The sequence below is a fragment of the Diaporthe citri genome, assembly GCF_014595645.1.
Source record: "Diaporthe citri strain NFHF-8-4 chromosome Unknown scaffold_2, whole genome shotgun sequence".
In the NCBI taxonomy this organism is placed as follows: domain Eukaryota; kingdom Fungi; phylum Ascomycota; class Sordariomycetes; order Diaporthales; family Diaporthaceae; genus Diaporthe; species Diaporthe citri.
The window spans coordinates 3,528,494-3,556,085 of NW_025064847.1; the positions used below are offsets into that span (position 1 = coordinate 3,528,494).

Consider the following 27,592-nt stretch of genomic DNA (forward strand, 5'->3'; position numbering starts at 1 on the left):
CAAGGATATGCATAGCTTAACGTAGACTCCCTACCCATTTTAGGTAGGGAGTTTGCGCCTTATGGTAAAATTATGGCTAATGTAATTATTAAGCTAAGTTTAAATGTATATAAAGGATATTTAAAATTAAAACGTAAAAAAAGTTAAACCTAAGTACTACTTTATATAAGAGCGCAAAGGATACTTTGAAAATACTTTGCAATATTATTATAATGCTCTTTATTTATACCCTTAAAAATTATTATTTAAGTTTCCGTTTTAAATAAAGATTTTATTAATATAGTTATTATTTTTTTTAAGGCAGAATTTATTAAGTTAAATATATTTAATTAAGAAATGGAATTAAGGAGCGCCTTATATATTATTAATTGCTTATATCTTAATTATTAATAATAATACTTAAAAGTATAAAAATTTAATAAAAGATGTAAAATTAAGCTATAAAACTTAAAAGATTGCTAACTTATTTCTATAAACCGTGGTTATTTATAAATATAAGCATTTATTTAGAGGTTAATTTATTAAATTATAAATAATTATTAATGGAAATCTTGCCTATTAATGCTATAAATGTAATTAAGAGTATAACTAAATACTTTCCAGCTTATAAAGGATAAATAAAAGCCGTTATAGCTTTATTTAAGGGCTAAAACGTTATGCTTATTGCAGTTATTAGGTATGGAAAGAGTGCTTTGCAATATGCATTTACTGCATTTTAAAAGAAAATTACCATTTGCTTTATACCTTTAATAAAGCTTAAGAAGGAGTAAATTAAAGATATTATGAATAATATATAGGATGTATATCTTATTTAGGTTGATGCTAATTTATATATATAGGTAAGTTTAGTAGCATAATGCCGGCTAAGGTAGCTTCCTTATTAAATTTAAGTAGGGAGTTTATTAAATAATGTAATATTAATATAATTGCAAAACCCTTAAATTTAGAAATAAATTAAAAAGGGCAATTTTATGTATATTATTATAAGTTTAAAGCAGGGATAAAATTATTACTTTAGGAAGCTTCTTTGCAACTTAGTATTTAATAGCTAAGTAGGCGTAATTATTATTAATAAAGCATATATAATTATTGCATGGGGGAAGAGCTTTTAAACTAACTTTTTTCTTATTTATTAAGTTAAAAAGTTAATGTCTTGCTAAATATTACTATTCGCTTATATAGCTACTCTTAATTATGTAAATTAAGATTACATTTTTAAGTATATAGGCCTAAATATTAATAATATAGAGATGATTTAAACATTAATTAATTATCCCAAGCTTTTAATAATTATTTAATCTTTTATTTATGAATATATAAAAGACTTTTAACATTTATACTTTTTATTAAATAGCGTGAATCCCCTTAACTTAGTTATTATTATAAAGAGTTTAATATATATTAATAATAAGAATAAACTATTGCAAGCTTGCAAGTTACTTATTAAATATTTCTGGGAATACCATGGCTTTAATACTTAATAAACATTAAACTTTTTAAAACGCTTTAATATAAATATTTATAAGCTAAATTAAGACCGTATATTTGCAAAGTTTAAAAAGCTAAACTTTAAATACTAAATAATGATTTTAACTATATCTTTTAGCATTAGCTTAAATATTAATAATATTATTATTATTATATAATTTAATTTATTATAGCAACTTAATATATTTAACTCTTGGCAGCATGATAAATATAAGATAAGAAAGCGATAATCTTAGGGATAGTTTATTATATTTACCCTTATTTATTAGTTTAACTACTTAGATATAAAGGAAAAGTAAATACGCTAAACTTAGCAAACTTAATTATTTAGCACTCTTTAGCATAAGCAAGTATATTAACTTACTTAACCTAGTTATCTTTATAAAGTAATGCTAGCAATAAATAGTATTATTAGCAAAGATAGTAATAAGAGTAATATATAAAGTATTATAAATATTAAATCTTAAGCAAGCTATGCTTTTAATGCCATTATTAATCTTATAATTAAAATAGTAAATAGCTAAGCTTTTAGCATTAAGTTTTAAAACTTTTAGGATTTAAAATTAGTAAAATGATTTTAATTAAAGATAAAAATGCGGGATATATTAAATCCTAAGTATAAGATATTCTTAAACTCCCTTTGCTTTTGGAAGTATATTATAGGTTTTCTTTAAGAGCTAGATAATCCTATATTAGAGTATAAGCAGCCTATAAATGCATTAATTTACTATAATGGCTAAGCCCATAAGGATTATAGCTTAATATTTAAGCTCTTAGCAATTAACTTTAGCTAAATCAGCAAGAGTATAAAGCTATATATTAATTCTATTTAATATATAGCTCTTAAGATCCTGTTTTTATAATGCTTTATTAAAGCTTAGGATTTAGTATTAAAGGCAAGCCGTTAAGGCTTAATTAGCGGCAAGATATTTATAAAAGATATAATATAATAAGCCATTAGCTATCTTTATTAAAAGACTTAAGCAAGAAAAGATTAATTTAAAAAGGTTACTCTTTAAATAAGCAATCTTAAGCAGCTTTTAAAAAAGGTTTCTGCCTTATAAGCATAGGAATTCCTTAATTATAAGGGCAATATCCTACTTAGCTTGCTAAAAAACTTTATTTTAGCAATTTAAGAAAGGGTAAATACTCTTATTATGGTTAAACATAGCAAGCATTTAGCTAGGGAGGTATTAAAAGATATTAAAGTTATAAAGTAACTAAATATAGGTTTATAAATAAAATAATAATAAGCATAATTTTAATTATATTAACTTAGTTGAGATTAGCAAACTCCTTATTATGTTTTAATGAAGAGCCTATATAGCCCTATATTTACAGCTTAAAATACATTGCCCCTATTCTTAGCATTTATTATTCCTTTCTTAATAGCAATAGCAATAATAATAATATTAGCAATAGCAATAGCAATAGCAATAATTAGTTTATTATAAATCCCTTAATAATATGTATTTATTTAATTATTAAATTAATTATTTATGCAGCAATATCTTATAATTTTAAAGTAGTTAATAAAGAAGGTAGCGGAAAAGGTAATGGCGTAAATAGTAGCGGCTTAGGTATATCTTACCCCTATGGTTATATTAATATATGTTAAATAGACATTTAATAAATAAGGAATTGCCAATTAGCTTAAAAATATATATAATATTAATCTTATTTTCTTAATTAGGCATCTTTAATAATTTCTCTTAATACTTATATAAAACTATATTAAGGTAAATATTCTTATAATAACTGCGCGTTATTTAATAATAAAGTTAAATAATTAGCTTATTAAGAAGTTATTAAATTTGCTAATAATTAATAAGCTTATTAATAATAATTATTACTATGTAAATAGTATAGCCTTTGCATTAAGCTTTGCCTTTAATACATCTCTTATTAATAAAAACTTAATTGCAATTCTTTATTAGGTTATTAGCCTATTCAGCCTTACTTATAATAAGTATTATTAATAGCATAGCTTATAGTAAGGTTGCATAAGGGCTTTTAATATTAATCTTATACCTTTAATTTTAGGAAGTGCTTATTTAAATTATATATATAATAATTGAGCTAAAGATTATTAAATTATATTGCAGCTGGTTATTAATATGTTGGTACCTTAGTTTATTTAGCCCGCTTAGCCTTTTATTTATAAGTATTAAGTATATAATATTAAGGGAAATGAAAAGAAAGAGGAAAAGGAAAATAATTATAATATAGGCTTTAATGCTATATTTAATAAGGACTTATGCTTATTGCACCTTTCTTTAAGTTTAGCTTAAGTATTTATTTTAATTAATAATTAGGAGCTATTTATTAATTTAAATATAAAAGCTATAAATATTAATAAAGTTAAAGGTACCTTAATGCCTTAAAGCTAAAAATGGCTAAAGGATTATTCTTTAAGTTTTAAAAGGATGGTAAAGCTTAATGAATTAGCCATTGCGCTAATTTATCACTGTTTATAAGGAGTTATAAAATAAAAGAAGGCTTATAAAAGCAAGCTTTATTAATAAATGCAGGATAAAAAGGGCAAACTACCTTAACCCAACGCTATATAAAGCATATAAAAGGGGACTTAAGGGGTTGCATTGCTATATAAATATATAAATAATATTTATAATTAGCGTTTTATTTCTTATTTTCTTTATATTTATTTTTTATAGTTGGGAATATTAACTAGTTTGTTTAAGTAAAATATAGCGCTTATTTAAGTAGGCGTAATTATTGCAATATTTAGCTTGCTAAATATATAAAGATTGCTTAAGGCTGTTATAAGAAGTTAGTAATGGGAATTTATATTTAGGTATATAAGGGTTAGCAAACTTCTTACTTAACTTAAGTAGGGAGTTTACTAATGCTTATAGCTTTATAATATATTTACCTTGCCTTTATATATAAAAACTGTTAAAGGCTGTTAAAAAGCAAATCTTATAAATTAATACTTTAGCTTACTAAGATTTATAAACTTTTATTTAAATTAAGTAAAGAGTTTGCTAATTTTAAAATTTAGATAGTAAGTTTATAAGTCTTAATAAATAGCTAAGCTGCTTAAGATAGCTCCTTTTATATAAATAAGTTGCTCTTTCCCTTTTATAATAAATGCTTAAATAGTATAATAATAATATATTTTATATAATTTAACCTTTAGTTTATTATATATTTATAAGGATATATATGTAATGAAGTTTAAATATAAAGGGTTTTGGGTTTAACTCTTAGTTTAAGCAACTATTTTTAATACTTTTATATACTTTCTTTTTATATATGCATATTTATTTCCTCTTCTTTGCAATCCTTTCCCTTTTTAAAGTATTTTAAAATAGCGATAAGGGGTATTAATATCTTAAGTATGCATACTTAAGTCCTTTCTTTTATGGTTCTCTTTTTTATAATCCTCTCTTTTATACTTTATACCTGCTAGTTTATACTTTTAATATGGCACTCTTAGTAGTTCTCCTCCTCTTAATAGTTCTCCTTTTTATTCTTATTATCCTCCTTTTTATCCTCCCTTAGGAAAGGTTAAGTTTATTTATTAAGTACTTGCGAAGCTAAGATAAGACCTAAGGCTCGTAATTTTCCTTCTCATTCTTATCATCCTCCTTCTTCTTATTCTTATTCTTATAAAGAGAAGAGTGCTTTATAAGTAAGTACTTATTGCTCTTATTGCTTTATAATATAATAATAAAGATACTTAAAGATATTTAATAATGGTTAGGGGAAGTTGCTTTATTTTAATAAACTCTTTACTTAATTTTAATAAAAAGTTTGCTAAGATAAAGCAACTTCCCCTAATTATTATTAAAATTAGCAAATTCCCCATTATAAAAGGCACTTACCACTATAAAACAAAGGTAAATATTAAAATCTATAAGTATGTTATATAGCTATTAATTATCTTATATTAAGTTACTTAAACTAATATCCTATATATTATTAGCCTTTATATAGTATAAATAGTTATTATTACCTAAGATAGCTAGAAAGTTTTCACTATTAGTATTTTCCTTATTAATAAGAGGAACCCTTACTTAAATAGCACTTTCCTTTAGCTTTAAGAACGTTTCATTTTATTAATTTAGCTTATTAGCCAGCATATTTTATTCTTTCATTATTAAGTTAAGAAAATTAAAGCCTTATCGCCTTAATTATTGCCTTATAGCCCCATTAATATATAGCTTTCATTTAAACCAAAGAATATTATCCTTAGGATTTTTAAATATATATATCCCCTTTAAATAAGTGCTAAAGAACTTCTTAATAATCTTGCATATAATTAATATTTATAATTTATATTAAGCAAGCCGAAAGAACGTTAATTAAACGTTATAAGTAAAGTTTTTATTATGTTTAATATTTATAATATAAGAACTATTAATATATTTACTGGCTTAATTAATAAGCTTAAAGCTATATTTAGCAATAATGCACTTAATAAGCCTAGCTTTAAGAATGTTATTGCAAACTCTTATATTAAGGGTTACCTCCTTAATTAAAATCCATGCTATATTAAGCATTTTAAGTTTATAGTTATATAATTTTTCGCTTTAAAAGAAGGCTAAAAGCTGCATAATAACATTATGAATTAAACCATAATTACCATGCTAAGTAGCCTTATTAAAGATAAGCAGCATCTTAATGCTTATTATATAATAATACTAACTTTAAAACTTAATATTAACTACTTTCTTATCTTTATATTTACCTATTTAACCCTTATAGCTAAAAATTAACTAATAAATATTATTTAAGATATTATTAAGCACCTTATTAAAGATTTGCTTTATTATATTATAAAACTATTAAGTATTAGCTTCGCTAGCTTTAATTATTAATAGCTTGCATTAAATTAAAGCATTAATTATAAAAGCAATAAGCTAAGCATTAAAACTATAATAAAATAGTAATATAACCTTATAATACTTAATATCCTTCTTATTAATAGATTTAATTTATATAAGTAATGATATATTATATAGAATAATAGCAAAGGACTTTATCTTTAAGTTTTTAATATTATAGTAATTATGAAAAAGAAGCTTAATATAATTTAACTTAATATAAAAGCTAGCGGGAAAAGCTTTTATTTATCTTTAAACCTTATAAGTATCTTAAAATTCTTGCTAATTGCACTTAATGCATTAAATATAACTAATAATTTTATAATTACTATATATTAAAATAATATATATCTTATAAAAGTTCTTATTTAAGTATAAATGCTTTTTAAAAAGCTTATTATATATATTATAAATATTAAAAATTTAGCCCTTATCTTTATATATAGCACTAGCTTAAAGAAAGGGGGTTTTAGAAAACCCTATTTCAATGCATTTAATGTTAAGCAATAATAGATTTAAGTCTTTGCTATTGCAAGTAAATAGCCAATATATGCAATATAAGAAAAGCTACTTAAATGCTTTATTAAGACTCTTTTATTATAAAAAAAGGTATTTTTAAACCATTTGCATAATAAATTGCTACTTTAAGTTAAAGTTTATTTACTAAATATATCTGCCTTCCTAGCCAAGTACTTTAAAATATATTATAATTATAAGATTTATAAATTAATTATGCTTCCTATTAATATAATCCTGAACTCTATTTAAGAAGTTAAAATTATTATATTAAACTACTATTTTTAAGTTATATATATATTAATAAAGGTCTTAAGTAATAATTACTTACATGTAATTTAATAGCTTATTTAAGGTTTAATATAATAAATAAATGCTTATACCTATAAATATTAATTATAAAATCTTAAATTAATTATTTATTTTAAGTATAGATTCCTTACTTAATTAAGGTAGGGAATTTATGCTTAATTAGGAATATATAATCCTTATTTCTTAGTTAAGCTAAAATTATAATATCTTTAATATATTATATAAAGAATAAATGCTTATACTTATATTTATTAATTATAGCTTTAAGTATTATAAATTACGCATATAAATATATTAGTAAGCATATTAATTATATAAATATATATGCCATTAAAGAATAAGTATAACTTAAGAAGCTTTTAAAAAAAAGAGCTTTGTTTATGTGTAAATCCATGTAAAAAATATAATATTATAAAGTAAATTTATAACTTTTTTTCTTTGCTAGTAAGAAGATTAAAGATCTTCTTATAACTTATATATTTATTTTAAAGAAGCTATAAAAGAAGCATAAGTAGGTTTAATGCCTTTTATTTTATAACAATTTATATATAATTAATATTGCGTTGTATATACTTAGCTCTAGTAACTAATTCTAGAGTTACTTTTAAACTGCTTAGCATACTTAAAAGTTTATTATCTTTATTAAATAAGCTAAAGGTTAAAAATAATCCTTTTTTTAAAAGGCTTGCTATTTCTTTATGCAAAGTTATAATAAAAAAAGTATCTTTCTTATCTTTATTTAAATTATAAATAATAACCTTAAATAATTAAAGAGCTTTATAAATAGCAAGATATCTTAAAGTATTTGTAATAATAAATGCATAATAAAAATCTTTTAATTATTTAGTAAGGAATGCCTAAAGATTATAAACCTTATTATCTTTAATATTCTTATTTATAAATCTATAAAGCCTTTTTTAAAGCGCTAAAGTTTTAAAAATAATATTTTCTGATATAATCTTTATATCCTCCTTATTATTAAAATTTTAATTATTATAATAAAAGCTTTTAAATAAACTTTCTTTGCGGATAATTTCTGGCTTAAAATTTAATTATATAGTATTTTTTATATTAACTTAAGGATTTTTATAATTATGCTATATTATTTAGCTTATATTTATAAGATTTAATAAATTTAAAGGAAGAAGAAATAATTTAAAGATATTAATATATAGGTTATTAAATATAAAAGGGGTTGTTAAATATTAATAGGCTATTAAAGGGTTTATAAGGCTTATATGCTTTAAGCAAAAACTAGCTATTATTATTAATAATATAATAATTAAGGTATAATATAAATAATATTAAAATAATGGCTTAATTTTATAAATTTTAAAATATATATTAATATTTAATAATAATGTATTTTTATAGTAATGTAAGCAAGTCTTAATTTTATTAAATGATTATTATACCTTAGTATAATTGCGATTGCAATTTAATTATAAACCTCCTTTATCTGCATAATGTCCCTTACCTTCCCAGCTATAGTTATATAAGCCTTGGCAAACTCCCCATCAAAATTTGGTAGGGAGTCTGCGTTTAGAAATGCGCCAAGTCATGCGGGCTGGATGAGGTCTGTGTGTTAGAGATAAAGGCGGTGGGGCATCCGTCCCGTCTGTGCCTTGCCTCCCAAAATTCTGTGCTGGTGTTGCTGCTATTCATCAAACAGGTACACGGCGTATGCGCCTATCGGGCTAACAAGCACACACCGTCCAATATCTGGCTGTAGGCCGCCGCCGTTCATTGCCCATACCATTTCTTCCATTTATCTCTGGGACTAATCACCGGCCGGCGCCTCAGCTTCCATCTCCCCTCCTCCCAGCTTAACAGCTCGTTGTCCCCCAGGACTGGTATTGCCAGGTGGAGTGAAGACTGTGCCTCTGGGCCAAGACCCATGGACCAACCACCAGCTCCCGAGACCCAACCCAGGGCCCCAGGCTCATGGCAAGGCCGTAGCGAGCCGCCTGATGAGGCCATGGACGTATTGGCCAGGAGTGTCCAGCTGGGCGCTGCCGCAGGTACAATCTCAACTGATGTCGCGGCCATATTGCCACCATCCAGGAACGCTGACCTGTGAATAGGGGCATGCGGGATGCTGTTCGGCGCAACAAGTGGCATCATCCGCGGCGTAAAAACACCCGTATTGTTTTCTCTTGTGTCCGGGTTTCAGTGGTTTGGCATCAGCTCGGTCTTTTACGGTACATCTTCCCCTTGGCCGGCCGGACCACTTACCGGCGGCTCCAATAGGGAGGTCATTATCCTAACATTTTGCTGCAGGTACCAGGAAACTAGTAATCGCGAGATATGGTCCGGAACACAACGTCACGCCGGCCCAGAAGGTCGGTGCAAGTGCAATAGCCGGCGCTGTCTCCGTCGTGCCCGTGGGCCTACTGCTGCGCGGGCCTAGGAGTATCCTCCCAGGCGCCATCGTCTTCTCCCTGCTCGGAGCTGGCGGTCAATTTGCATCCAACAGGTGGTCAGGTCCGGAAAACTCTCCGAAGAAATCGAGTGGTTGGTTCACTTCGAAGTGGAGCCCAATGACGAAGCTGTCGGATGAGGACTACAAGACCATGCTTGAGGAAAAGATCCTCAGGGTGGAGGCGGATTTGGCCATCCTGGACGAGAACAGAGCAGCTCTCGTCGCAGAAGAGGAGTCCAGGGCCAAACCTGCAACGGAGTCGAAAAGTGAAGCATGAGCCAACCCAGCCGCGGTTCTACTGTCTATATGCAACCACAGATACCGAGAGCTCAGCATGACTGGGACTGGGACGGAATCTCCTTCAGTGGCAATTGCGTCTGGCAATTGAGCCTCTACGTCAGTCAGGCAAGCCAGCTCTTGTCAAACATAGTACCGCTTCATTACAAGGCTCGGGAAATGGAATACAAAGTAGTATGTAATATGGCAATCACGCAATGCAAGTTTATTGCAATGCATCGAGAAGCAGGGAATGAGGTAAGGTGCAACAAAATTTCATCCTTGAGGTGGATTATGCAGATATGTTAATACATGCCAGGCTAGCCGATCGTCATAATATAAGTACATTCCACCGCGAACGCCGTGCCCTTCCGAGGGATTCCCTCGATTCAACCCTGTTCACTCCTGTCCGGAGTCAATCACAAAGGAGTGCCCCTCGGCCGGACTGCTCCTCATGCAGAGGGCGGGTGGTGATCGCTACCCGGGTCAGGCGGGTTCGTCCTATGGTCCGATGAGGCACCCCATCGCCTTAGCTAAGGACATCACCACCTCGCGGTCTTGTGCCGGTGCCTATTCTGTTCATATTTCAGATGGCTTTCTTCGGAATAACATCGTTGTCGTTATAGCCGCCGCGATCTTGCTGTGCCTGTGCGACCTTATCCTCTGGACCACCGGTGCCTTCGAAATGTTTGCCGGTGGTTTGTCTATGCAGTTGTTAATTTTGATTCATGTACTGCGTAGGGTCTGGAGAGGGCACTTACCTCCCGCGGTCGTCCAGCCCACCGCCCTCCTCCGGAGGTATCCTTCGGTTGTAACCAGCATTTGTGCTGATCTCGGTACCGGTTTTCACTTCGGCGCCTGGAAACTTATTCTCAACAATGCTGTCTACGCCAGCATCGTCTACTGAGACATTGTTGAGACCTTGCTTGGCCTGGTAGGAGTTCAGATCGCGCTCCGCGTCCGCGGCAATCTTGTTGAGCTCGTCCTCGGAAGGTGCCATTTTGAATGGTAGATTCGTGTCGGTGTTGAGAGATTTTTTCTAACGGTTTTTGACAGTTTCGGTATTATCACGGATACACTGCAAAGTCAAGTGAATAATTCGAAATACTGAACCAAGTGCTGTCAGCGTGGAAGATGCGTGACTATTGCATTTATATAGCAGGTTGTCAATGAAAACTGAGTACTAAGTAGGCTCTTCGAGACGTCATACTGAGCACTGATGTAATGCTTGTGTGTGTGATGAGATCATCAAGTACGCCTTCTTGCCTAAGTGTTGCAAAAGATTTGTACCCAATATTTGTATTTTATCTACAAAGGAACGTTTCGCACACCTAGTCTACTGTACTGTGTTCTGTGTCTTCATGGTGATGTAACTGCTGCTCCGGTGCCGCGCGTGCGGCGAAAAGATGGGCCAGACCGAGGACGATGACCAGGAGAGCGTCTTAGCCCCACGGCACCAGTACCACATCGACAGGGGGTGAAGAGCCTCATCGAAGAACCGAAGTGCGGTGCTACGGCAAACATGGTCGCCCCTATAGGTGGAGCAATTATTGAAGTGGTAGACCTCCTAGGTGCAGAAGTTCCGACAGTCACTGTAACCTCACGATATAGTCGTTCAGCCTTATCCCAAATTCATTAGAACTGATAAGCACCCGCATACTTGGGCGAAAACGCAACCCTGACAGCATGACACAAACCCTGCGTGGCTCAACTGGTGAACAGTGAGATGCCCGCAGCGGCATCTGGCGTTTGCATCAAGGTGCAGGGGCCGGGGTGACGGCCTAACAGGGCAGTGGCCATGGTCCCGTTGGGGATGATCTCCCTTGGCGACGGATATGGCAGTTTGCCATGTCCAAAACTCCCTCCAAAAAGGGCTGTCTGGAGGCTTTGGAAAGCTCTTGAGGCCTTGGTTTATAGCTTGGGAGGCAGTACAAAACATATTACAGAGAAGATGACAACTCTGAGTAAGCATATCTTAGGAGGAATAGGCGTGAGATGATATTGTGGCTGGTTTGGGGAGTGGACTTGAAGTCAGCGGCTTGGGGTGAATCTTGGTGACGAGTCTTGGCTCTCAGATTCGCGATGGGAGATGACGATGCACCCATGCCCATGGCCCTTCGGTCCGGTACCAGGACGGTGGGTCTAGGTACCCCAAGGGAGCGCACCACTTCCTACAGGATGTTGCTGTGTCCGTTGCGACGCCTTCATGTGAACGTTTTACTATGTAAGGGCTTGTCCAGACCGCGGCCGTGTTGTCGAGGTATTAATAAGGTTAGTACAGAATAGTTGTGCTCATACATGAATGTTGTCCATCACCAGGTGGTTTTTCGTTGGGGAATGGGCAGTGGCGAGGGGGTACCCTGTCCGGACCCCAAACTCCGGAGTTAGAGCTCTACACGTGTAAATAAGTCGGCATGCAGGACACGGGCGACGGCCTCTGGATGGTCAGGATGTTTTCCGTACTCGTACGAGTCAGCATCGCGTGGGAGACATGTCCCGCAGCTGTCAGTCTCTCGGTGACCGCCTCCGGCGTGTCCTAGTATAGGAGAGAGAAATACGGGCCAGATTGAGGGTGAGGGACAGATGAAGCAGCAGCCCATCAGAATCTCTCGAGAGATTGTGGCGGGGAAGAAGGGCTGAAGAAGCCGAATCGAAGGCCGCCAGCAGGTGGGCAGGGGGCAGGCTCCGTGGGGCCCAGGGGCCATGGGCCCCCCGTCATGATGCACGCCTGGGCTGCTGGCCCATCTGGGAGGGCAGCTGTCTCCAACTTCGTCTGCAGTCAATCATTCTCGGCTCGAGCCGCGAACTGTGGCCAAATCGCCCGCGACTCGACAACTCGAACCGGCTCGACTCGACGAAAGGCAGGGCAGCAACTCTAACCAGCGGCGGTCTATTAGTCCCCGATCCTCCGCCCATCTCACCAACCCAAACACAACACCGATCACCTAGTCCTGGACTCCGACCTGGCCCTGCTCGCTATCGTGTTCGTGTGCTGTACTTCTGCTCTGGGTAGCTTGTCGCCGGCGATCTCTCCTCCTTTGTGACACCTTTCGCTTCCCGTTCGATTCGCCCCTGACGCCTCCTCTGCCAACAGGCTCCCACCAGCCTCGAGCCGACCACAGAGCTCCCGCATGACAAAAGCAGGATTGCGCAGTTTCCTTGGCCTTTGTGTTGCTGACAGATCCCGCCCCGTCAAAGCTGCAAGCTTCCTCCGCGCTGTAACCAATTTGACCATCGCGACCTCCAATTGCTTGGCGTCCCATTACACCAAACCTTCCCCAACATTTCCATACCCTGCTCGAGGCTGGTATAGCGAGCGCTCTAATGGACAATGCTACAAAGTTGGCCTCGTTCATGTATGTCGCGTGCCATAATAATATCACTCAGCACCCACCGTCCACTGTCCGCCGTCCGCCCCGTTGCCGTCACGCGGACCGGTCGGAGATAGAGGGAGGACGCTGACCATACATGTCCCCAGATAGCACATCGGCGCGCGCCAGGTAGAGCGTTGTTGCCTTTCGCCTCGACATGGCACTCCTGAACCCGACCTTCATATTCGGCGTCTTTGTCGTCCTCTATCTATCCTCCTTCGTCCTCTTCGCCATCCTCCGAATCCTCACCGGCCTCTCCATCCAGCGCATCGGCTACTTCTCCCTGCGCCGCCTCGCTTACGTCCCCAAAGATGGCATCAAGATCGAGATCAGAGGGCTGGGGCTCAACGTCCACAGGCCAACTTTCGCCCAGCCCACATGGCTCAGCGTCGTCGTCAGTGAGCTCGTCGTCACGGTCGATCTCGTGGAGCTGGATCGCAGCAACGCCAACGGGGCCCTTGCCCAGGATCCGGACGACCCTGCGTCCTACAAGAAAGATGAGGCTTCCTTGAAAGTCCCCAGGACGCCGCTCGTCCGACGTACCACAACCAGCGTCCAGCGCAGTGAGACATGGAAGCACCTCACGCGGATCAAAGAGCGCATCAAGAGGCTACATAGGAACGTTAACTGGCTGCGCTTGGTCGACGTGGTAGCCACAAACTCCACGGCCAACGTCCTGGACGTTGGCAACATCCAATTTGGGAGCGTCACGGTGGCCGTCGACACCCGGCGGAAGATGGTGGACCGGGCTCGATTCTTCTGGGGGCCTAGGTCAGGAAAAGGTCACGGAAAGAACCAGGCCGAATGGATCATGACTGTCCGAAGCGTCCTCTTCACGCCTATTGGAAGCGAGTCGATCGAAGTCCTGGATCATTCGACATTGAACGTGCATGGGTTCCTGTACGAGCAGCTGGACGGTTTGCGAGACGCCTCCATTGCCGTGAAGTTCGGCCGTGTTCACGTTCCCTTGGACGAGATTCGCGAATCGGTCAAGCGCTACCAGAAGCGCAAGCTCGAGACCGCGGCTAGTTCACACGCAGATGAGCCACTGGATGAATATGTCGACAAAGTTTTCCAGGAGATTGAAGACCCTGGGAGCACCGATGATGAGCTCATGCAAGCGGTCTCCGATTCCAAGGAGTTTGTCAGTTCGATATTGCGGGGCATCAAGGAAGTACAGTTCGCTGTCAGCTTCTTCGCGCTGACCAAGAAGGTCGAAGGGGTAAAGACCGCCGGTCCACCAGTGATCCTGAACGCCTCCATGAAAGAAGTCGGCATCGACCTTCATCGACTGGATCCGAAGTCACCTGCTCATAGGATGTACTTCCCTTCGACGGACATTGCCCACGAGGCTCTCCTCGCGGCCTTATCCATTTCCATCGGCCTTGATGACGGACTCGGGAGCCCACAACGGTTGCTATATGTGCCAATGGCGACAACGACAGTCAGGACAACGCTTCCTTCCAAGACAGTTCAGCTCCCCAGCAATGATAATGCAGAGCAGAGGAATGCCAATATCCTGTTTGCGAACTCTGTCGTCACCTCGCCTTCGGTGGACCTGGACCCAAAGCATCTCCCGCTGCTTCTGGCCATGCTTCGGTCAAAGCCAAAGAAAGCAAGAACGGCTCCTCAACAACGGCACATGTTGATCTCACGCTTACTTCCCAAAGCCACCATTAAATTTTCCATGCATGAGCCAGTCCTCCGCATAGCTCTCCCCCCTGTCCAGAAGGACGCAGACCCCGATGACTTTGATTTGATCATATCCTCCATATCGTCCATCTCTCTCGATGCCGAATCGTTCCATCCAACTGGGGAAGAGCTGCATTACTCTTTGGCCTCTAACCTGAGGATTCAGTCTCACAACTTGTACTACCAGACTTCTGAAGGAGAACGGTTCGACCTCGTGGAAACGGAATCATTCGATCTGAAAGTCAATCTGAGCGCGTCTCCTGACGTCGCAGTCGTTGCCAATGGCAACTTGCAGACGTTTTCTATCAAACTTGTTCGGCCAGAAATTACGGACGGTTTGCAACAGATCGTCCAGCAGTTGCGTCTCGAGGCCGAGCCCAAGAAGAAGATTGCCCCGAAACCTTCCAAGCATTCAAATTTCCTGCGAGGAGTACCGCCTTGGCTGCTTCACTTTCAGCTGCAGGCGTCAGACTTCAGCGCTGAGATTGCTGGTGTTGATGCAGGTGTCTCCGAGGACTCTAGAGGCGTGTCTCTTTCCCTGGACACGTGGACTGCTGAATACCGAGCGCAAAGACTTGAAGGACTGCCTAGACGGCCGGCTAGGAAACGGGCCAACAGTCGCGTCAGCGTATCGCTCGATCCAGAAATCCTCAAAAATCTCCCTCCGTCCCCGAGGAAAAAGCATCAGCATCCCGGCGACGGACGTCGGATAGCTTTCCACGTCCGCGGTCTGGAGGCTTTCGTCGTTGAGTCGGCTGATCGCTGGGAGGTTGATCCTTTTCTCAGCATACCTCGCTTCGAGGTCGCCCTCTCGACCTCGAGTGACCATCAAGGGCCCGTGTTTCACATCAACTCACATGTCAAAACGCTTTTGGTACAGTACTCTCTCTATCGGCATTACGCAATTGGAGTTGCTATTTCTGTCCTCCGAAAAGCTTTCCTGCGCTCTAGTAAGGACAACGCCGATTTGGGAGAGCCACAAACACCGCAGATGCCTACTACACCAACTACACCAAGGCACAGCCTCAGCGCACAATATCTATCGCCTCCCACGCAGGACTACTCCTCCAACGACGAGGAAAACGCACCAGTGGCTGAATTGATTTCGGTTGACTTCAAGGCGACTTTCGTGCAAGTTAAAGCAGACATGCCAGCGGATCCTCCGCTGATGCTACACATACACAATTTGGAAGCTGGGCGCCATCGCTGGTCTCCTCCGTTTTTCCATACGAGACTGATCAGACTATACTCCGAGCCTCCAAGAATGCGCAGAGTCTGGAGCAAACTTGTCAGCATCAAGAATGGGCGTCTCGACTACCGAGAGTCACGCCGGAAGCTACCCACAGGCGGTTACCAAGACGAGAAAATGTTTGACTTCGTTGCCGATGCTGTCCGCGGTGCTGTTCCCAATGAGCTCGTTTTCAACAAGGTCTCCGACAACGTCAACAACGTGATCAAAGCCGTCAAGCAACTCCACCACCGCTTCAAGACAGGCACGGACGAGTACGTTTTGGACAAAGGACCTGAAGGGCCCAAGAACGTGCCAAAAGTATCGGTCAAATGCAAGTCGCTGCTTTTTGAGCTAGAGGACGGTGCATTCGAGTGGAAGCTTGGCATGATTTATCGAGCTGGTCGCATAGAGCAAATGCAGAGACTGGCACGCGAGGAAGCCTTCAAGGTCAAAGTCAAGAAAATTCACGAGGAGGCAAGAAAAGAGACCGGCGTTCGAGCGCGATCGGCTGCGGGTAGAGGACGCTCAAGCCACTCTGGCACCTCTTGGGTCAGAAGCCAGAGTGCCGACGGTCGTCGGCCAGAATCGAGCGGCGGCGGTCGTGACAGAGGTCGAGCACCAAGATACGATCCAGAAAACGGTTGTGGTATTAGCGGACATACCCTGGTTTCTATCGCGGATGCCCGAGCGAAATTGAACGAACACAACTCCAAGAGTTGGAGGTCTCGAATCGACCGATTCTACGCCATGGCACGCAATGGCATGAAAGACATAAGGAGTGCTTTCTGGGGCACGGGCAATATTCCCGATGATTTCGAGGATAACGAGAGCATCTTGGAGATGCCAGAACGGCCAGCTCTCATGTCTGCTTTGATTCACGACCTTCATTTCATGATCGACAAGCCTTCCTTCCCGTTGAAGCAACTTCCGGAATTCCTCCACAGAGTCGGCAAGGGGATGCCTCGCGATATGAAATATTCCTTGCTTGTCCCCATGAACGTCCAAATCAACATGGGAGAAGCAAGAGTGTCACTGAGGGACTACCCACTGCCTCTTCTGCACGTGCCCAGCCTCAAAGCAGGACAGTCCACACGCATACCTGCTCTGTCATTGAAGACAGACTTCGTTATTGCAGAGGAATTCCGCGGCGTCGAGTCAACGAGGAGCGTCCGAGTGAACGTCATCCATCCATCACCTCCAAACGCTGACGGAACCAAGAATCCCGGCTTTTTTATCGATGTCAGGCGCACCATCGGGCCGATCAAGTCGTTTTCCGACATGTACGTCGACATCAATACGGCATTGCCAACGAGGATTACCTGGGGCCCATCGTATCAGCCCGCCATCCAAGACATGATGATGGTCATCGAATCGTTCACGAAACCGCAATCGGATCCATCCGAACGCGTCGGCTTCTGGGACAAGATTCGACTCAATTTCCATTCCCGCGTACGCATCGCTTGGAAGGGAGATGGCGATGTTCATTTCTGCCTTAAGGGAGCTAGGGATCCCTACCAGATCACTGGGAATGGTGCTGGCTTCCTCATGTGCTGGCGAAACGATGTCAGGTGGAGTATCCGGGCCGATGACGACCCCAAACGCTTCATGACAGTGGACAGTGGTGAATATGTCCTCGCCGTGCCTGATTTCGGACATTATGCGCGTGAAGCGGCCCGCCGGACGGCCGACAACGACAGTGTGATAAGCGAAGACAGCATGAAGTCTGGCTCTGCCTTCAAGAAGGTGGTCATGAAACTGTCGGGCAAGGTTCAGTGGATGGCCGGGCTCGTCTTTGAGCAAGCCATCGACAATGGCAGGAGGAACTTCGACTTCAGTCCCCATTACGATGTGGTTCTCAAGGCACCTGAATATGCCAAGCCGGTCAACGGTGTCCCATATGACGCCTTCAAGGGCTTTAGGAGTCAGCACATCCACTTGTCCATTGCTGTCAGGGCGCCAGTTGATCGTGACTGGGCGTCTCCTGATGTAGAGCCCTCGAGGAGTTACAATACGGTCCATCTGACGCCGCGTTTCTTCACCCACTTTTTCGCATGGTGGACATTGTTCGGCGGGCCCATGTCTTTGCCCGTTCGACAAGGTCCACTTTGGCCAGGACGAGAGAAGAGCAGCAAGAAGTTCGGCAGACACCTCGGAACCATCAAGTTCAACTTGCTGCTCGCTCCATTGTTTTTGAGTCATATCTACAAGCACAAGGACGTGGAAGACTACGACGAGAACGCCGTGTCCGCCACCGGCATCAAAGTCCGCTTCGACAGCTGGAAACTCGACCTCCACATGAGACGTGAAGAATTCAATACCAGTGACAAAGGACACAAGGCAGGCAGCCGGACTACCGGGATGAAGATTCATGCTGGCCAATTAGACCTGGCCGCTGCAGATGTTCGTGCTGTATCTGCTAGCATCAAAGGCACCACAACAGAGGCGATCAGGAAGAACAATATTGGCTCCCTCATAAGTCAGCAGGAAGACGACGGCACGGATCTGTCGAGATTCACAATCCCTGACAATGACTTCAGCTGGGTAGATATGGATGACTTCGTCGAACTGGATTGGATCTTGCCAGCTGAACCAAATCCGGACACCAAGATCCTGCCACTTGCTTATTGTCCCAGACTCACTTACTTCCGACAGACTGACATTGGTGGTGTCATAGCCGGAGATCCAGACAGGACCAGCCCGTTTGGACACGAGCCTACCCATCTGTGTATAATGAGTCAGGATGACGATCCTCGCCGCGTGCAGGCTCAGCTTGTTCAACAACGCCTCGATCAGTTGGCAGACCAAACCAAGAACCACGACCGTGATGTCGGCGAGGCAGAGCTGAAGGTTGTCAGGGACGGAGACCACGACCCTGATGCTCGAACACATCTTGAAGCTCTCCTCATGCACAGTAACCTCCTCCATGACAAGAAGGGCTTTCTTGAAAACCTGCTGACCCAGATGACCACCAAAACTCCGCAAGATTCACGTGGTGGCCTCTACAACGTCGCCAATGGCCAGAGTGGCAAATCAGACACGTCCGTTGGCACGGGTGAACAAACGATGTCGCTACCCACAGGTGCTGAGTTCGCCAGCGACTTCCTGAATCGCTTCGTCATGCATAATCTGCAACTCAAGTGGAACAATCTCCTGCGGAACATCATACTTCGCTATATTCACCAAGTTAGCCAGCGACGAGGTTTCGTCTACTACCTCTCGCGACCGGCTGTCAAATTCATACTGGACATTGTGGAGGAGCAAACCAAGACCAAGAATGCAAATGGACCCAAAGAAGGGAAATCCGAGTCCACGGCAACACCAAAATCAAACGGGTCAGCACAGGGCGCGCAAAATGGCATTGAAGACAGGATCAAGCAGATTCTCCAGGATGGCCGGAGATTCGTCAATGCCAACGATTCTGACCAGGACTCCGGTGCCGATAACGTTCCCAACGTGTCAATGGAGGATCTCACCAGCGGAATTGCCGATGGCTTCACGCCACAGAACAGCTACCATGTCCGCCTCATTGCCCCGCAAATTCAGCTTCAAAGCGAGAAAAACAAGAAGCATGTTGTCATGCTAACTAGCAAGGGCATGGAGTTGAAAGTCGTCGAAGTGTTGGATAAGGACAGAATATCCGATTCTGTCAGCGGTCTTGTCCAGCGGCGATTCTTGGTCAACATGGACAGCACCCAGTTCTTCGTCTCCCACCAGAAATGGTTCTCGAGCCAACTACTTCCGCTGTACTCTGGTAGCGTTTACGGTGCACCGAGTGGCTCGGCCTGGCCCCCCTGGGTGCCTATGGAGGTGATGTCCGACTTCCAAACGGACCCTGTGGGCTTCAAGCGTGTTGTCCAGAAAACATCCGCTATGCTCCGCTACGACAAGTACAACACGCTCCGTCTCAAGTATAACGACGAGGTCAACTCGGGCGATGCGGCGGACGGCGAGTCGAACGAAGCCACTGAAAATCGCATGGACAATCTTTGGGTCGAATTTCCCCAGGCGCGAGCCATTTGCAATTCTTCGCAATACTATGCGATATATGTCATTGTGTTGGACCTGCTCATGTACAATGAGCCTCTTGAGAAGACCCGCAGCGAGCGTCTCGAAAAGATCATGTTGGCATCCGACTTCAGTGATCTGAGAGGCACACCCGAGATGGTCACCAAGTTGCAAGAGCGTATCAGGCAGTTGGAGGACATCAAATCGCACTTTCAAATCCATTCCAAGTACCTGGACGACCAGGGCTGGCAGGACAGGCTGCTTCTGGAGAGGGACCTTGCAGCTTGCGAAGATGAATTGTTCTTCATGATGAAGGCTATCACGACTTCGCAACGAAAGCACGATACGTCGCAGAGCAATGCGCTACTTAAGTGGTCCATCTCGGTGAAGGATATCGTGTGGCACCTTATTCGGGATGCGAACGAGCCGTTGTGCGAGCTGCAGCTCAGGGATGTCGAGTATGACAGGACTGACAATTCCGATGGCTCACACATCAACCTGACCCGTGTGGGCAGTGTACTCGGCCTCAACCTACTGCCCGACGCCATCTATCCTGAGATGGTCGCCCCGTACCTCGAGGATGCCAAATCCGCTGCGCTCCTCAACAGCCAGCCCATGATCACGGTGTACTGGTATATGCTCGAGGCAATTGCCGGCATCCCCGTCATGGAGCACTTCGAGGTCAACCTCTTCCCGCTAAAGGTGCAGCTGGAACGAGAGGTCGGCAAGAAACTGTTCGAGTACATTTTCCCTGAAATGGATGGAGAAAAGTTTGGAGGTGACGGGCAGAATGCCTCTCCTTTCATACTGAAGCAGACTTTGCCAGGTGATGAGGGTGCAGATGACGATGACGACTCAATCCAAGACTACGCGCGGCCTGCCACTGCCGTCTCTGACATAGACAGGCTCGATCCTGGAAATTTCTCGACTCGAGCTGGCTCACTGGAGCTTCGGTTGCGTCCAACGCTGACATCCGAGGCCAAACGAAGTCCGCCCAAAAGCAACAAGGCGCTCAGCGTCCACTCGGCCGAGTCGGCGCCATTCAAGCTCTTCGGGTCAAAGAACAAGGGCCTGGCCAGAAAGCGGTCGTGGGACTCTCTTCGAGCCACTCCCAATCCTACACGACCCGGCATTGGTAGGACAAATACGGGCTTCTCGTCCAAGGTTGAGACCAGCTCGGTGAACTCGGATTCGAAGAAGTCGCGCTTCAACCTCCGCAGGTCAGACAACAAGGATGAAGCGCCTTCGGACGATTTGACCAAGATGATCAGTCGAGCGTCTAACTACATGACATTCGCGTATATTAAGCTGCCGTCGGTGGTGCTCTGCCTGAGCTACAAAGGCAAGGGCGACCGCAACATCGAGGACGTGCACGACTTTGTCTTCCGGCTGCCCACCATCGAGTACCACAACAAGATGTGGTCAAATCTTGACCTCGCTCTAGCCTTCAAGAGCCGAGTGATGAAGGCCCTGATCAGCCATACCGGCGCCATCATCGGCAATAAGTTCAGGCATCGGCCCAACACGGCGCAACAATCGAAACTTCGTGAGCTTGCAAACAGCTCGGTCTTGCTAGCAGCCCCGGCGATAGGTGACAGCCAAAATAACAGCGGCGACGATTCATCAAGTATATTCGGGTCAGCAACGGTGGACTTCTCCAGGTCGCCGCCAAGGTCGCTGCACGGCTCAGGGTCCTCGGTTCCCCTGCCGCGAAGTACTAGTCGCAGCTCGAGTGTAGCATCCAGCAGCAGATCCCTCAGGAGTGGGCATCTGAACGTCAACACCGGCAACACCCCATCGGGCAGTGCCAGCGCCTCGAGCTCTCAGCAGGGCCTTGGACCTGTCGTGCCCAGTTTCTTGATGATGACGCCGCCCACGCCTAAGGACAGGACGAACTCCGAGTCAAGCGGCAACAAGCCTTCCGGCTTCGGCGTCAACATGCTGCGGCCTTCCTCAAGTAGCAGTATGCGATCTTTCAACAGCAGTGGGTTCGGAGGTAGCCAGCGCCGTGGAAGCAACATGAGCATCCAACAAAGTCCAAACGCCAACTCCCCCGAGTCGGGTATCGAGAGGCGCCGGACAATGCTCAGCGCCCTGAACGGCGCCAGTGGTAGGAGTGAGAGCAATGCAAGCGGATTCTTCAAGGAAAAGTTTTCGGCGCTCACGTCCAAGCTGAACAAAGACAACAAGACGGATCGCGAAGGACCACCGGCGTCGCCGTCGACCGCACCTATCCAAGCCAACAGCGAGGACAAGCGTCGGCCGGCGTCGCGGTGGTCGTCAAGGAGTGCGAGCATGGCTGTGGACGACGTCATCGAGGAGGATGAAGCAGGCTCTGCCCTCGAGAGGGAGAGGAGCAACGTAGGCGAGGAGATCACACGCGGGGGCTTGATGCCTGGGCCTATGAAAGGGTTGATGAAACCCAGGTCATGAAATTAGAGGGGCTCGTCAACAGGGCGGGGTGGACAACTTTGCTGTACACGCTGTAATCATTGTACATAATCGCAAGAGCGGGACATGCAGTGGCATTCTGCAAAGGGCGGGCATTTTTTATTTCTTTCTCTCAATCTGGGTTGGATTGGGACGAGAGCATCTGGAAAAAGGGGGAACTTGAGGTGGCAACAATCGTTAGATTATAGCAGGTCAGAATGACTTGCCTTTCCATTACACAATGGAGCCTTCCTAATTTCTATTCTCTGCAAGGAAGATTCTTTTTTCGCTTTTATGGGAGACATGGCATGCTGGGTTGGGCGGACAAATTCAATGAGCGCTTGCGCGGAGGGTGACAAAAACACACACACCGCATGTAGACCCAAGCAGCATTAGGAGTCAGGGATTTTATCATATTACAGCGCATGCATTATCATTCTCTTCCAACTCAAATCAGTAGTATCGTGCAGTTCGTGGAGCTAAGTACGCCGACGTTTACGTATGCCTAGCGAGGTACTGTGGCACATTCTCCGCGTTAAGCAGCGCGCGCATAGTCATCATTGTTGTGTGTTGCTCTTCACCCACCAGTGTTCTCACCCAGGGCTCTATTTCCCGCTCCTGCGCCGATCTGCCCGTGACTGGGCCCTGTCTTCTGAGCCATTCTACGGTCACATCCGTTGCATGGAAGTACGACGTGGTTTTGCTTCTGGGTATTATCGCGGTCGATTCACTCTCGGACTTGCAGGACCTGAGCAATGTGCGTAGGATGTTTTCCGGTTCTTGGAATATTGTTCAAGGTGCTGTGCTGCTCATTCGAGCCGCCAATGGCTAGATTCTTCTTCGATTACATTTTTTTCCCTTTGATTGATATTGTGTACTACGGATACTTGAGGGACGCGTTGCAGAGGTTTTCGGCTTTTGTGTTTGTTTTCTCTCCCTGTCCTCACGCATAAAGCTCCACGAAAGATACTCAAACTTGCACAACGGGCGTGAGTCGAAGAAGCTTCAGTTGTATTCTGGAAATCTCTGGAAACAGGAATTCATCACTCAGCCGTTGAAGAGCATGGCGTTGGGAAACCATCTTTCGATCAGATCAGGATAATCAGGTTGAACCCACGAACAACTTCAATCAACACTCTCCCCGGGTAAGGAAGGCCAAACACGATTCTCTCGTCTGCAGACACGGTAAAAAGTTTTCAAATTCACAAGGTACTTGTAGACGTAGAAACCCAGAAAATTCTGTTGCTGGAGGCTGGTCTCAGAAATGAGCACGTACAAACCATTTCTCACCCAGCCCTCGCAGCAGAGCACAATTGATCGTTACTAGTGCCCCTGCAGAGTATGCTATTTCTTTCCGGCTCCGGGACTGTGCAATTCCAGCATCTCACACATGCCATCATCCGTGCTTTTACTGCTTGCTGCTTACCGACCATGTCAACTTCTGCCTCGGCGCGAACGAGTTGCACACATGCTCAGTCGGTCAATCAGTCAGTTTATCTATTTGTCACTCACTTAGTCACACCGAGAGTTTAACAGAAACACACCATCCAATCCATGCTAACCTTGTCTGTCCCCAAGTGACGGGTGTGGATGGAATACCCGCAAGGTGCGGTCTAGCATTGATTTGCCACTGACACATGTCAGCATACAAGAGTAAAAAAGGGTTGAAAGAAAAATGAATTTTTCTTTTTTCTCCCCCTGCGTCTTTCTCGCGAGGCCCTTGCGGACAACGAAATTCGCCCCCTGCTCATACTTTTCACCAGGATGGCATCAGAGAGCCTCAACACGGGCCGGGAATTGAGTCAGCGCAGCAGGAAGATGTCCGCGGATCAATCAGGGCGGCGCGGCCCGGCTGGGTGTCGTCACTGTACATGAGCGGCCGGCGCACGAGCGTGTTGATACCAAAGGGTCCAGTTCAAAGGATTAATGAAAGGCCTAGCATGAAACATTGCGCACGTGGTTTCGTTATCGTATAATCTTTCGGCAGCAAGTGCTTGCCACAGGTATCATACATGTTGTACACCTTGTACCAATTCCTTTCTCTAAGTCAAGATTGCTCCCCAAAATGTGTGCTCGAGTGAAATTCAAATCATCGTCCAAAAAAAGGCAGACCAGACACCCATAGATGCACGTTGTCATAAGTCGGAGCTCTATCCAGAAAATAACCAATGCGCGCCATGCTCATGCAAAAGCGAACGCACATACTTTAAAGCCTCTTACTGCCATGTCCCAACTCCGAATCGATAAAAAGTTGATCGTGATTTGCAAGGATTGGACGCCGCTGAAGTTGCGTGAGCAACGTGTCCTGATCTTTCGAACAGTCTCAAATCCTGACGTTCTTAAGCCGCAGTGCTGCTGTCAGCCTGCGGGTCCCGTAATATGTTGTTGGTAGTGGATGTCGAAGTGATCTGCACGAGGGGGTTGCCCCCGGACGAGAGTCGACACGGGCCAGCAGCCACCATTCTCGTCACTGTAATCGACAGGCCAGCACCTGTATCAGTGATACGCAGTGACTTGACCTGATCAAATCATTGTCCTGCTGTGTCCCACTGTGTGTATCTTCTTGATCGACATCAAAGTGATGTATGTGACCATGCCTCGGTCTCGGCATCTCCATCAAAATCTTGGAATGGTCAGCTGCAACAAGTCTCCTGATCCAGTCCGGTTGCCCCACTGTTCGGGCCTCACACCCGATCAACCCGCAACGTTGTGGCGTGCTCCAAGAAGATTGTCAAGCGGAGCGAAGCGGCCCTCGCGATTCAAAGCCCAGCTTCCATCGCAGTCCCGAGTGAGCGGTGACCGACGCGAGAGAGGAAGAAAAAAATTTGTCGGTCGTGTCGCAGCAGCGCGGCTAATGCATAGCCAGATCCGGCCAGGGTCCAGAACCCCAGGTTCCACCGGACCTGCATTCGACCCAAGGCGGTGGGGGACAGCGTCGCTTGTGGACCATTGGATCTTGAATCCTTGCAATGTCCTGCATGATGATGTTGCTGTGCCATGAGTCGCGGCTTCCGCAATCTTGTGCGCGTCCCGCGATATCGGCTGGTCAGAATGTGTGCTCTGGCAGCCTTGCAGATAACATGGCCGCCCTGCATTCGTCAAACACCTTTGGCTGAGTCAAGAATCGTGCTTTTAGCCGATCGGATCAACGCTGATAAGCTGCGCGGGATGATGCATCTTTGTAACAGTCCCGTAAGCGCGATGACGACCCCACGTTTGCCTGAGGGCCGCAGAAGCCTGCCGTGATGTCTGCGTCCGAGGAAAAGACGTGCACGTGCGGTAAATGCGCGTTCCTCTTCTCTAGTGAACTTATCAGTACGTCACCGAGACCCATCGTGTCGGAACGCCATCGACTCCAGTCTCATACGGCTTCGTGCTCGTCTTCCTGGGAGGAAGTGCCCACCGGGCTCGGCCAGGGCGTTGCTCGTCCAACTTGCCGCTCCTGCGCATGGCCATCTCCATCACGGCGATGCGGATAAAGTCGGAATTTTCCCGCATTTCACGCTGTCGTGGTCCGGGGGAGAACGAGAAACCCGCTTCTTTGCCTCGTGTTGACTGGTTCCCATTTGAGGAACGCGGCGCGGCATTTTGGCTCCGGGAGCCTGACGGCGCACTTCTCGATCGGTGTACCTTGTAGGTCTGCATCTGGATTGAAGCCGTGAACGTGCTGTGTGCCTTCTGAGAAGATGCCGATGCCTGTGATTCTAGTCGAGCCGTTTGAGTCGGGTTCAGATATCTCCGCACAGCTGCGGATGGTTCTTCATCTAGGGTTGGTGGCATGCGCTCGTCCGTGAAAGGCACATTAGGCTCCATGGTAAGTATCGAGCGGGTGAGGAAGTCTTCGGGCGGGATCGATGGCATGTTCATGCTCCCAAAGGAGCGCGCAGCGTTTCGAAGGGCGCGCAAGCTGGAGGTCAAGTTGGATTTGAAGGCGGATCTGAAAGGCCGGAAGGCTAGCCTCATCCCCCCCTTCTTCTCTTCTGTCTCAGGAGAAGCGTCGAATACGCTGAAGTCTAGCTCATCTGTCTCCTCGTCTAATGATAACGGGTGCTCTTCTCTTTTCCCAGGTGGCGAGGACACCGGCGTCAGCGACCTCCTCGTGGGCTGCATTCTTCGGCCCCTGATTGGACTCTGAGGTGTCCCGACAGATGACATGGTGTCAGTCGAGAAAGAATCGGTCAATGAAGGCATCGATTGCACGGATTCGTACGAGACGGTTCTGGTCGAGAGGGGGGATGCGATGGTGCTCTCTCCGATGGACATGTCATCGTCCTCCACATCTTCGGGCGGACTCAGCAAAACATCCAGGGGTCCTTTGATGAAGTTGAGACTCAGTTCCTTCTCGGATTCCTGGCTCTGCAGTATTGATTCGACAGTCATGCGCTTCTCCTTGTCCTTGACCGCGCGCTGCCGTTGAGCGCGCTGGTTTCTGGGCGGGGGGATAGCAGTGACTGCGAGGAGCGCAGCCACCGAAGGCGGAATCGCATCGGGGGAGTGCAACTCCCCCCACCGGGGTGAGCTGGAACGGTGCCGCCGTTGGTCATGATACCGGTGGTTGCGTTGTTTTGGGGGGTTGGCGGTGTCTCTCTTGGATTTGATTGGTATCTGCACAGGGCTCGTAGGCGTGGTCGGTCTTGAGGAAGTCGTCGTCGTGGATCTAGGGGGGCTCGGGGTTGGGGTCGCGTGACCTGATTTCACCGGCCGTCGCGAAGTCACAGCCATCCTGGTGGTAGTAACGCTTGCTGTTGAACTGCGGGGCCCAAGATGAAAGTTGAACTCGCGACCATGCTTTCCTTTCGGTGGCGGAGTGGAAGGTGGACTATCCGGTGGTGAGAGGGCCTGAGGGATCTGAGGGGAGCCGGGAAAGGCAGCGGTCGAGCTGGAGACGGGGGCGTGGAGGTTTTGACTGTGCCTGGAAAAAAGGAGGGACCTGGGCGACATCATATTGCTGGATGTGCTAGTCTGGGCCAGACAAGGCTTGGCCCAGGGAGTGTGCAGG

At 44.0% G+C, this 27,592-nt stretch overlaps 4 protein-coding genes across 4 annotated transcripts; 2 read left to right on the plus strand and 2 right to left on the minus strand.

Annotated features, from left to right (window-relative positions):
* Positions 1–9,063: 9,063 nt before the first annotated feature.
* INS49_006560 (uncharacterized protein) lies at positions 9,064–9,865 on the plus strand (the record flags this gene model as incomplete). The annotated part of the gene is made up of 3 exons (XM_043167331.1): positions 9,064–9,187; positions 9,251–9,367; positions 9,447–9,865. 3 exons carry the CDS (start codon positions 9,064–9,066, stop codon positions 9,863–9,865), a joined length of 660 nt encoding a protein of 219 aa, XP_043028475.1.
* Positions 9,866–10,450: 585 nt separating this feature from the next.
* INS49_006561 (uncharacterized protein) lies at positions 10,451–10,864 on the minus strand (the record flags this gene model as incomplete). The annotated part of the gene is made up of 2 exons (XM_043167332.1): positions 10,451–10,568; positions 10,626–10,864. 2 exons carry the CDS (start codon positions 10,862–10,864, stop codon positions 10,451–10,453), a joined length of 357 nt encoding a protein of 118 aa, XP_043028476.1.
* Positions 10,865–13,392: 2,528 nt separating this feature from the next.
* Positions 13,393–22,652, plus strand: INS49_006562 (uncharacterized protein; the record flags this gene model as incomplete). Its single annotated transcript, XM_043167333.1, has 2 exons — positions 13,393–22,524; positions 22,590–22,652. 2 exons carry the CDS (start codon positions 13,393–13,395, stop codon positions 22,650–22,652), a joined length of 9,195 nt encoding a protein of 3,064 aa, XP_043028477.1.
* Positions 22,653–25,905: 3,253 nt separating this feature from the next.
* On the minus strand, positions 25,906–27,315 carry INS49_006563 (uncharacterized protein; the record flags this gene model as incomplete). Its single annotated transcript, XM_043167334.1, has 1 exon — positions 25,906–27,315. The coding sequence occupies one exon, from the start codon at positions 27,313–27,315 to the stop codon at positions 25,906–25,908; it is 1,410 nt and encodes a 469-aa protein (XP_043028478.1).
* Positions 27,316–27,592: the final 277 nt, after the last annotated feature.